Raw genomic sequence first — 12063 nt, 5'->3', positions numbered from 1 at the left:
TTTTGGAGGCCTCCACATTATAAAAGACAGAAATTTAGTTTAAGTTTATATTTTTTTTGTAAGTTAAAATGGCCGATAAAGAAATTACCATCGATTTCCAAGGCCTTCCATGTTAGTAAGACGGATTTTTATTTTAAGTTGTTATTTATTTTATTTATTTTTATTTATATTTATTTACTATTAACACTTTTACTAAGTGTGTTTACAGGTACCCCGAAGATGCTTCCCATTGAAGCTATTCAAACTAGGTTCGAATTATACTCTTATTCATTATTGTATATTATTGACGATAGGCAAATTTAGGCCGATTCTTATATTATTGTTTCATCATATTACTTGTGTATATTGCATGTTTATTATACTTGTACAATATTTTATCCTACTCCTCAATTTGAAAAAAATGAATTCAATCGGGATCCACATTTGTGGATTTCGAAGGATGCCTAACCCCTTCCCTTCGAAATAACTTGAACCCCTTACTTAGAATCTAATGGTTTCGTAGATCACTTAATGGTTTCCTAGTTTTCCTAAAATTAGGTGGCGATTCCTTTAAAATTCTTATTTTCTTAAAATTCTTTTAAAATTGAATCAATTGATTATTTTTTGAGTCACCGCGACGTTTCGCCCTATTCGAATAGAGTAGGGATGTAAACAGAATGGCGATTCCGCTGGGGATATAGAGGTTCTAACCATTATGAGTTCACCTTTTCAAACTGAGGAGACTTTTCTTTTATTGTGTTATGTCTTGTCATGTATATTTTGTTGATTATTTGTATATTGTACTTGTTATTTTTCATTATTTGTTTAATTGTATATATATGTTGGCATTGCATCATGACATATTTTCGTCATTTGATATTTTTATTTCTTACTTAAAGGACGATTATGCGGGCCGCAGTCGTTCGTTAACCAAATTGTTCTCCGGGCACCCTGATGAATGTAGTTGGCTACTGGATAGTCAACGGTCGTTAACTGTTCCAGCCCAAGTAGTCCGCTTGGGTAACCGATCCACTTCAAATAAAGTTCATTTTTAGTCAACTAGAGTAGAGCGAAACTGAAACCCTGATTTAACGCATTGACCTAAGATGACCTAACACCTCAGGCGTGTTGGGCCCATTAGAAAGACTACCTTGAGTCTAAAATGGCCTTCGGCCTAAATGGACGATCATAATTGTGTGTTTAAATTGAAGGATGTATACGTCGTTTGACAAATCCATTGTCCATCAGGGATAAAAGTTTATTTTAATAGTTTTATCTAGTTAAAGAAGGAACTTTACAAGCTACCATTACATTCAAAAGGTGTTAACATTTAAAGATGACAAGAAGTTCATGAAGGAAGGACCTTCCATGAAGGCTTAGTTTAGGATGGTACCCCTGCGCGAGATTATTTATTTATATATATTTTTTTCTTTCTTCTTATCTTGTAATCATATTTGATTTGTTTATAAAATTTGTACTAAGTGTTTTGGGAGGCAATAGAGTTTTTCAAATGACGTATACATCCCTCAAATTGATAGGCATACCCTTGGCATAAAAAGGTCACATATTTGTATAAGATGCGCAACAATTGTTTGTACGCTATGTGATATAATTGAGTTTGTCTTTAATTTAAACAGTGTTTATGAGTTTAATTCATTCTTTGTGTGATATTTTGCATTATCCATTATGAAAACGAACTAACACTTTTACCTTTTGAGTTTTTTTTCTTTTGCGAGAGGTTGATTTATGTCAGACTTCAGAAGTCATTGTTCATCCAAAAGTTGCAAGGGACAAGAGGACTCGCGAAGTTTGAATCTTTGTATTTCACAAGATATTAATATCAAGTCAAAACATAAATCAGGGGAGTATTTGACGATAAGGTCGCACTCATTTATTTTTTATTATTTTGCACGTTGACCTTGCTTTCACACATTTCTTATATTTTTTCAGGAAAACTGTCCCCGACAACAGTCGGGAATGGTTATATCAGTTTGTGATTCTCGTGGATAATTGAAAGAAGACATAGTTTCAAGGAACATCCAAAAAAGAAATACAACAACAAGTGGTTATAAAAAAAAAACAATGACAGACCACATTTAACAGATGGATACAAAGATCGATAGTTAAGAGGATGCACAACATTTAGTGCAAATAGTCAGAAGACGCTTCCCGACTATAGATGTCAGCGTCTCTACACTTTTGAAGAATCACTCCGAGTTTGTTTAAATCTTTAAATTATTTTTAAGACATATCTCAATGAACTACGCGAACCTGATTCTTATCTTGATGAGATACGTAGGCAGCCCTTTTTGGGTTTGGTATTCATTCTTTTAAGTTCTAAAAAAAATATCAAATATTGTGTGCATGTGTTCAAAGCCATATCTGCATGAACTACGCACACCTGATTCTCATCTCAATGAGATACGTAGGCAACCCTTTTTGGGTTCGGTATTCATTCTTTCAAAACGAAAAAAAATGTTTTGTACATATTAAAAGAGTCATGTCTTCAGCTCAAATGGGATCAATACAGTTAGGAGCATGTAAAAACATTTTATATGATGAAAAGGATTGACTTTGTGGTAAACCATAGATTCTTTTGGTACCTCTCATTTATACTTTTGTGATACTTGAAAACTCTCTTACATGCATTCAAGATAAGAATAAAACCAACCTCATGATTCATGTGCATTGTGTGGTGAGTGTTTAGATCAAAATTCATTTGCATCGCACTGTTGATCTAGAACTTGGCTTGAATGTTTATCAAGGCGAAATCATGAGTTATGTTTGGTTCGAGAAAGGATTGTAGGCCTTCTTTGACCCGATTGTGCCTTTCAAAACCTACCAAATCACATTGATCCCTAGTTTTCCCCACTTTGAGCCTGAAGCCTTTCTTCGGACAACTACATCTTAGACACTACCCTTTTTTAGTGCTTTCATGCACTATCCATCTCTTGGCCCAACCTTCTTAAGTGCACCAAGAGTGTGCAAATTATAAGAGAAGATCCATGTTTGAAGTTGCCAAAGACAAAAGATACAAAGTCTCCCAAAATCAAGGAAGCAAAAAACAACTTCCAAAAAAAAAAAAAAAAAAAAAAAGAGGATGGAAAGAAAACAAGAAAGACAAAAACACTCCTACAAAGTCAATGAAAGACGACAAGAAAAAAGACTCCAATAAAAGAGGAGAAAACTTCAAAACAAAGGGATGAAAAGGGAAAAACTCCAACAAATAAGAATTCAGAAGAAGTCGAGAAAAAAAAAAGGGACAACAAAGAGGATCAGACACCAAAGGTGTATCAATCATCGAAAACACAAATTCGTTGTGACGCTTAAGAAGGATTTAAGTCACTCTTATCCCAAATATATATCCTACCCGTCCCTAAGCCTACATTACAAACCAATGATAAGCCCTACATGATCTCATTCCAAATATTCTCACATTAGTGGAGATTTACAGAAAGGCCAAGCATATGGTATCACAGTTGCATGCATTGAACATTCTTGTGAGTGTGAGTGCACTTCAAAAAATGTCCTCAAATAATATGCTTCAAATATGTGTGAAATAAGACTTTTCTTTTTGTGAGGGCACTTGAAACATGAGGATTGGTACAATTCAAATCTTTGTTTGAAGAAAGATGAATAAGTCTTGTTGATACTTAAGTACGTTTGAGGTACCACTTGAAGCTGTGAGAGTTATCTTGAATTCAATCTTAGTTAGAAAAAGAAAAAAAAAATTTACATGTGATCCTAACTCCTGGTACCAATTGTAGTCGAGACTTGACTATTTCTTCACATTCTTTATTCTTCAAAAAAAAAAAAAGGTGAGCAAACACCAACTCTTTAATATTTTCAAAAACATTTTTAAAAAAAAAAAAAATTGCATTTTTTTGGTTGTCCGTTGTAAAACATGACATTAGGTTAACCTCTTAAGTGTGAAACATCTATTTTACTTCATTGGGTTGTCCGTCTAAAAGACGTGACATGTCTTTTATCTCTGGGCTTTGAATATCACAGGGAATATCATTTTCCTATTTCATCATGTTCATATTGTACAGTTTCTACTGATGATCTTGTCTCAGATTCTTTGCAGCATTCATCATCTACATGATTGGAACTACATTTGACCTGATTCCTGGCTCAACAGGATATGTAGGTGCCACGACGGCTCGGTCATATACCCAATGTCATGTTCTTTTCTCCTTGTAATAAAAACTGGGACAGAATTTTTGATAATATCTCAAAAATTCACAATAAAGGTGCTATCTCCAGCAACTCAAGATTGGAGATCATTTTGAGATTTGCCAAAAGTTCTAACTGGGACAAAACTTTTGAGGAAGACCTCAAAAATTCCAACAAGTACTGTCAGAAGTTTGATAGTCAACTTCAAATGATTCATCATCGCTTGAAGTTTAAAGTCAACTTGCAAATCTTCAGCATTGTCATGACGAGCCAGCAATGCCTCGTACAAATCTCCAATAAGACATGAGTCACAATAAACACAAAATGGTCAACAGTAAAAATGTTGGTTGCTCACATGTGTCAAAGTAATCAGACATTTTGTACACATTCTTTTTTAAATAATCTTTTCTCAAGGTTTCTTGACTAAGTCGCTAGCTAAGGCGACATTATGTCTACTAATTTTTCCTTCTCAAGTACAAGAACAGGTGAAAGCATTGAAGCGATGACACTTTCAAGACAAATCATCGAGTCATCCACCACGTTACAGTTGGACAATCATCGAGCCATCATCCACCTCGTTACAGTGGAAAATCATTGGGTCATCCATCACTTGCATTTTTCATAGTATTTTTTGTTGCCGAGAGGGCCATTGCATTTTTTCATTTGCCGAGAGGGCCATTGCATTTTCATTTGCCGAGACGGCCATTACATTTTCATTTGCTGAGACGGCCATTACATTTTCATTTGCCGAGAGGGCCATGGCATTTTTATTTGCCGAGAGGGCCATTGCATTTTCATTTGCCGAGAGGGCCATTGCATTTTCATTTCGCCCAGAGGGCCATTGTATTTTCGTTTCGCCCAGAGGGCCATTGCATTTTCATTTGCCGAGAAGGCCATTGCATTTTCATTTGCCGAGAGGGCCATTGCATTTTCATTTGCCTAGAGAGCCATTGCATTTTCATTTTGCCAAGAGGGCCATTGCATTTTCATTTGCCGAGAGGGCCATTGCATTTTCATTTGCCGAGAGGGCCATTGCATTTTCATTTGCCGAGAGGGCCATTGCATTTTCATTTGCCGAGAGGGCCATTGCATTTTCATTTGCCGAGAGGGCCATTGCATTTTCATTTGCCGAGAGGGCCATTGCATTTTCATTTGCCGAGAGGGCCATGGCTTTTTCATTTGCCGAGAGGGCCATTGCATTTTCATTTGCCGAGAGGGCCATTGCATTTTCATTTTGCCGAGAGGGTCATTGCATTTTCATTTGCCGAGAGGGCCATTGCATTTTCATTTGCTGAGAGGGCCATTGCATTTTCATTTTGCCGAGAGGGCCATTGCATTTTCATTTGCCGAGAGGGCCATTGCATTTTCATTTTGCCAAGAGGGCCATTGCATTTTCATTTGCCGAGAGGGCCATTGGATTTTTATTTTGCCGAGAGGGCCATTGCATTTTCATTTGCCAAAAGGGCCATTGCATTTTCATTTTGCCAAGAGGGCTATTGCATTTTCATTCGCCAAGAGTACCATTGCATTTTTCATTTGCCAAGAGGGCCATTGCAGTTTCATTTGCCAAGAGGGCCATTGCATTTTCATTTTACCAAGAGGGCCATTGCATTTTCATTCGCCGAGAAAGCCATTTCATTTAAGTCGCATCTATTCGGAGGTGAAGGATGTGCACCATATCTATTCAATGTTCCAGTCGAAGGAAACTTGCGTTGAAAGATATTTGCATTTAAGTCGCATCTATTCGGAGGTGAATGATGCGCACCATGTCTATTCAACGTTCAAGTCGAAGGGAACTTGCGTTGAAAGATATTTGCATTTAAGTCGCATCTATTCGGAGGTGAATGATGCGCACCATATCTATTCAATGTTCAAGTCGAAGAAAACTTGCGTTAAAAGATATTTGCATTTAAGTCGCATCTATTCGGAGGTGAAGGATGTGCACCCTATCTATTCCACGTTCAAGTCGGAGAAGACCTGTGTTGAAAGAATTTTTATTCGTCCTATCGATGGAAATACATTAAAAATCCTACCGATGGATCATCTTTTTTCATTCGTCCTACCGATGGACATACATTCAGAATCCTATCGATGGATCATCTTTTTTCATTTCGTCCTACCGATGGACATACATTCAAATCCTACCGATGGATCATTTTTTTTCATTCGTCCTACCGATGGACACATATTCAAAATCCTACCGATGGATCATATTTTACATTCGTTCTACCGATGGACATACATTCAAAATCTTACCGATGGATCATCATATTTTACATTCGTCCTACCGATGGATCATCTTTTTTCATTCGTCCTACCAATGGACATACATTCAAATCCTACTGATGGATCATCATTTTCATTCGTCCTATCGATGGACATACATTCATATCCTACCGATGAATCATTTCATTCGTCCTACCGATAGACATACGTTCACATCCTGCCGATGGATCATTTTCATTCGTCCTACTGTTGGACATGCATTAATATCCTATCGATGGATCATCTTCATTTGTCCTACTTATGGACATGTATTTATGTCATACCGATAGACCATCTTTATTCGTCGTATCGCAAGATTTTATACTTTTTTCTTTCATTCTGTCTCTACTAATGTGTTTTATCTTTATTTTTTCGAGAACATTCAAGAGGATGCATTCTCAATTGAGCCACAGGTTCGGACTACTTCAACAAGGAGGCAATACAACGTGGAACCTTTTGGAAGCAGGTTGAGTATCGACTCCCACCGCATTCCAACCACACTTTTATATAAAGGTCATGTCTTCGGCCAAAATCGGGTTTGTCAATTTTCGTTGTCCACGATCTCTTTTCATCAATCATATCCAACGAAAGGGACAGCTGTTGACGTCCAATTTTGGCCTAATATTTTCAAAATTCGTAACTTTTAAGATTTTTTATAATTTTAAATAAGTTTATCGATAACTATCCTTATTTATCAAATTTAAGATTTTTTATCAATTAATTTTAAAATTGCATTTTTTACATGTCATTAGTTACGTTCATTATATATATATATTCATTTTATTTATACATTCTTTAATATTCATTTTGATATTTTGCACAACCTAAAAATTTATTCAAATACAGATAATATTTCATACACATATATTTTATTGATCGATAACTTTGATCCACGATTTTAAAATAATGATATTATAGTTTCCAACTCCCTATATAAAGAATAATTTGTCTATTAGGTTAAAGGTGGTGGATAATATTTTTGGCATTGAGAGAAACAATTTTGAAATAAATAGAAACCCTAATTTTTTCAGTCGCCACCCAACCCATATCTCCATCTTCTCCTTTTTTCCGGCGAAACCTCACCGAAACAACCTCCAAACGACCACCATCCTTTAATTTTCTCCACCGAACTCCAACCCACACCACCATCAGAGACCACCAACATTCTTCCCCTTCCCCTTTGCCCCCTTTTCAATTTCCTGTCCATTTTTTGCAGGTCATCACTGAGCTTAAAGCTCCATCAAGCTAGAGCTCGGAGCTCCAAACGGAGAAGACAACCCCCATCTCCGTTCCCCATCTTTTCCAACGAACCAGAATCTTTAAGCTCCGGCGAACCCACAGAACAACCAGATCTGGTCGAAAATCGACTAATTCCGGCATGGCTCCATCTCCAGTAAACAACAACCAAACAACTAACGAACTGTTCAAAATCTCACTGTTTGTTTCTCTTAACCATGTTTCTCTTGCTTTTGTTCTATTTCTCACTGTTATGTTGTTCTAAATGTGTTATCCATTTTTTAAAATTTTTCGTTTGTCATCCTTTTTTATTATGATTTGTCATTTTGTGTTGGTGGCTGCTTTAATTTGTTATTGTTCAAATATGTTTGGTTGCTAAATCTTTATAATTTTTCTTAGATTAATTTAGTTTGTTCAATATGGTATCACTGTACTCAACTGCTCCTCTTTCCTTTTTTTATATTTTGGGTTTATTTGTATTTATATGTCAATATTAACTCATTCCACAAATCTGGTCGGAAGATATCTTCTCCGGTGATGTTTGTTTTTATTTTGGTATGTTTATGCAAATGAAAATTTTAGTTAGCAAATGTTTTCTTGTTTTATTATTACATGTTGTTAGTGTTTTGTATAGTTTGTTTTATTATTGTTTACCTCTTTTTTCCATTTTTGATTTCTTCTATTAATGTGGTTATATTAAAATTAATTTATTATCTAATTTGTCATATTTATTTCTAGCAAAATATATGAATGTCGCTCTATTATTTATTATTTTATCCATTCTACGTTTTCTATTAGAAAATTGTTTGTTGATGTGATTTTTATTTGTTCCTTGATACGTTTAAACTAGAAATTTTAGGTTATTTATTGATTGCTTAAGATTTTGCTATTAATTAGTTTAGTTTTCTCAATTTGGTTCGTGAATTTCATTTTACCTCATGTATACACTAGTTGGTTTGTTTCTTCATTTAGATGTTATGATTTGCATGATTGATTATTTTTCTTATGTGAATGCCACTCAGTTAGGTTGATTTTCGAATGCTTTACATTTTCTATACCAATTTCATATTGAGTTAAAATGGCCAATGAAGAAATCTCTCCGTCGGTTTTGGAGGCCTTCCCATTTTAAAAGACGGAAATTTAGTTTAGGTTTATATATTCTATTTGTTAAAATTGGCCAATGAAAAAATCTCTCCGCCGGTTTTGGAGGCCTCCACATTATAAAAGACAGAAATTTAGTTTAAGTTTATATTTTTTTTGTAAGTTAAAATGGCCGATAAAGAAATTACCATCGATTTCCAAGGCCTTCCATGTTAGTAAGACGGATTTTTATTTTAAGTTGTTATTTATTTTATTTATTTTTATTTATATTTATTTACTATTAACACTTTTACTAAGTGTGTTTACAGGTACCCCGAAGATGCTTCCCATTGAAGCTATTCAAACTAGGTTCGAATTATACTCTTATTCATTATTGTATATTATTGACGATAGGCAAATTTAGGCCGATTCTTATATTATTGTTTCATCATATTACTTGTGTATATTGCATGTTTATTATACTTGTACAATATTTTATCCTACTCCTCAATTTGAAAAAAATGAATTCAATCGGGATCCACATTTGTGGATTTCGAAGGATGCCTAACCCCTTCCCTTCGAAATAACTTGAACCCCTTACTTAGAATCTAATGGTTTCGTAGATCACTTAATGGTTTCCTAGTTTTCCTAAAATTAGGTGGCGATTCCTTTAAAATTCTTATTTTCTTAAAATTCTTTTAAAATTGAATCAATTGATTATTTTTTGAGTCACCGCGACGTTTCGCCCTATTCGAATAGAGTAGAGATGTAAACAATAACTAAGCAATGCTTCTTCAACACCAAATACCTTCATTGCCATCTCAAGAAACTCTTCTCATTATATATACATAATTGATTACAAAATCAATTGTATTTCATGAAATTCTACCATAAATATTTGTAAAAAGTAAAATATCATTCTTAAATAAAATTTTGACATACCATTCTTTTTAGTAACAAATTATCTTCACTTGAAGTTCCATCCAAATGCTTCTGGGATTCCCTGAACATGAAATTAATTGGAGAAATTAATACATTTTCTTATACACAAGACCTTTAAAATCGAAGAAATTGAAAAGCCAAAGGTTTGGCTATTAATTAGCATTATGTGTTAGTGCTAGTACGTGGGATGAAGCGGTTAATTGGGCTTTAATGCAAATTACTGTTACGTGGGCTTTCTATTAGCATAAATGTTAGTCATTGCATTTTCGTGACTTGTTAAGTCACAAGTTATTTTATTTGTATTTTCTTAAGCTATTTAATTAATTAGTATATATGGATTAAAAAATGAAAATAAAAAAAAGGAGAAAAAAGATAAAAGGAATGCTGGCCATAGAGAGGTGCCACATCACCTTCTCTATATTCAGCTTTATATATATATATAGATTTTGTTTATTGATACACGAATTTACATCAAACGTCGTGGGTGTTCGAGCACCCATAACCTTGCATGTGTGTCTGCTGTTGACTCGAGATCATTGAAATATCTTGTAGCCTTCTATTAAAAATGCTAAAATTAATTTTATTTCAATTCAAATAATATAATAATTTTTAAATTAAAACTTCGAATATTAATTACCATTGGCTTATAATTGTTTCAAGTAAGTCCATCGTAGAGACACCCCATCTAGTCCTTATACATTTGAAAAGACAACGCTTTGTGAAGTGTGTATATTACTACTTAGTAGAAGAGGCAAGTAGGACTTCGTCAACGTGTCTGCTTGTATATTTAGGGTAATTTAGTAATTTTATGTTTTCTTCTTTAATTTTTTTATTTTAAATAAATAAAAATTTATGTAAAAAATATTGTAAATCATAATAATTAATAGCCTTAAAATATATATATTTAAAAAAATTGTTAACTTTCAAAATTTCATCTATATCACATAAATTGGGAGAAATATATATTATGTAAAATACATAAAATATACTATAAATCACAATAATTAACAAGTTAAATATCAAAAAGAACTTATAAGAAAATTGATTGGCTTTTGAAATTTCATTTGTATCACATAAATCGGGATAAAGGGAATAATATATATTATGTGAAAATTACATAAAAAGACCGTAAATCATGAACTATTTAATGAAAAATTAATAATAAATTCATAGCTGAATTTTTGAATTTTATAGTGACGGGTGGAAGGAAACATAAAGAAAAAACAAAAAAAGAAATGATACCAAAAATAAAAAAGTTATGGTCCCCTAATGTAATGTTCTTATAGGTATGAGTCATTTTGTCATATATAGAACGCATAAAAAATGTGTTATAATTGTAAGTATTTTTTATATTGATATATTGCTCCAAATTATTATGTCTTTCAATTTATTAAGTTGCATGTGAATCCAATATTTTCTATCAATCATGTATTTGCTCTTTAGATATCTCTGATATTTTTATAAGAAATGGACAAAATTATTTCTTTATTTTTTGTATTCTTATAAGAAATTAATAAAATGAAAAAACTTCAATTCTATCAAACTAATTTGATCATCTCTTGATGAAACTTCCACCGCCACTAAGTTTCTTCTTCATTTTATCGAACTTGTACAAAACTAATTTGGCACTATCATAAAATAAATATCTTCACCTTGTCCTCGTGTTTGGCTACTATGACACAAAAAGAAATTATGTAAAACATATCTATGATCTTCATGAACATGGTGGCCATGCATATTTCCTCATCAATTTTTCTATGTTCTCTCTTTTATTATATATATTGTGATTTACGGTCTTTTTATGTAATTTTCATATAATAGATATTATTTCCTTTTTCCCGATTTATGTGATATAAATGAAATTTCAAAAGTCAATCAATTTTCTTATAAGTTCTTTTTGATATTTAACTTGTTAATTATTGTGGCGGTTTTGAAAATATAGGGGACAAGAAACAGTGCTAACACTATTATTTTTATATTCTTTTTTGTTATCATTTTTTGGTGATTATTAAGAGGTGATAATTGACAATGATTGTCATTGAAAAATTAATACAATATCATTTTAGTGGGTTAAGGAATTGAATTGTTAGGAGTTTATATATATATATATATATATTCAATACATGCTACGCTCAGTTTCAAGTTAGTTTAGGTCACGAAATTTTAGAGGAATTATTATATGTTGTCAATGGTTATGGGCTAAGCATATGATGTAAAAACAATAATGATACATTTTAGTTTAATTCTTTAAAGTTTTCAAGTGGTAAAAGTTGGACTTTGTCCATAATACATATTTTTTCCTTTTTAGAAAACGTGGGAAGTTATACTTTTTTTAAAAGTAGAAATTTGAACTAAAAAGCCGTATTTTCAGTTTCTTTTCCTTTT

General features: G+C 33.0%; 1 protein-coding gene across 1 annotated transcript in view; it reads right to left on the bottom strand.

The window, feature by feature from the left end:
• LOC125865435 (phosphoenolpyruvate carboxylase-like) overlaps positions 1-7627 on the bottom strand; it is a 9384-nt gene extending 1757 nt beyond the window's left edge. Inside the window, exon 1 of the mRNA XM_049545634.1 lies at positions 7513-7627. Within this exon, the coding sequence (XP_049401591.1) occupies positions 7513-7627 (115 nt within the window). The remainder of the gene's footprint in view (positions 1-7512) is intronic.
• Positions 7628-12063: the final 4436 nt, after the last annotated feature.

This window comes from Solanum stenotomum, chromosome 5 (assembly GCF_019186545.1).
Source record: "Solanum stenotomum isolate F172 chromosome 5, ASM1918654v1, whole genome shotgun sequence".
Lineage (NCBI taxonomy): Eukaryota > Viridiplantae > Streptophyta > Magnoliopsida > Solanales > Solanaceae > Solanum > Solanum stenotomum.
Note: the sequence above shows the minus strand (reverse complement) of the source record. Positions and strands in the feature narration are given on the sequence as shown.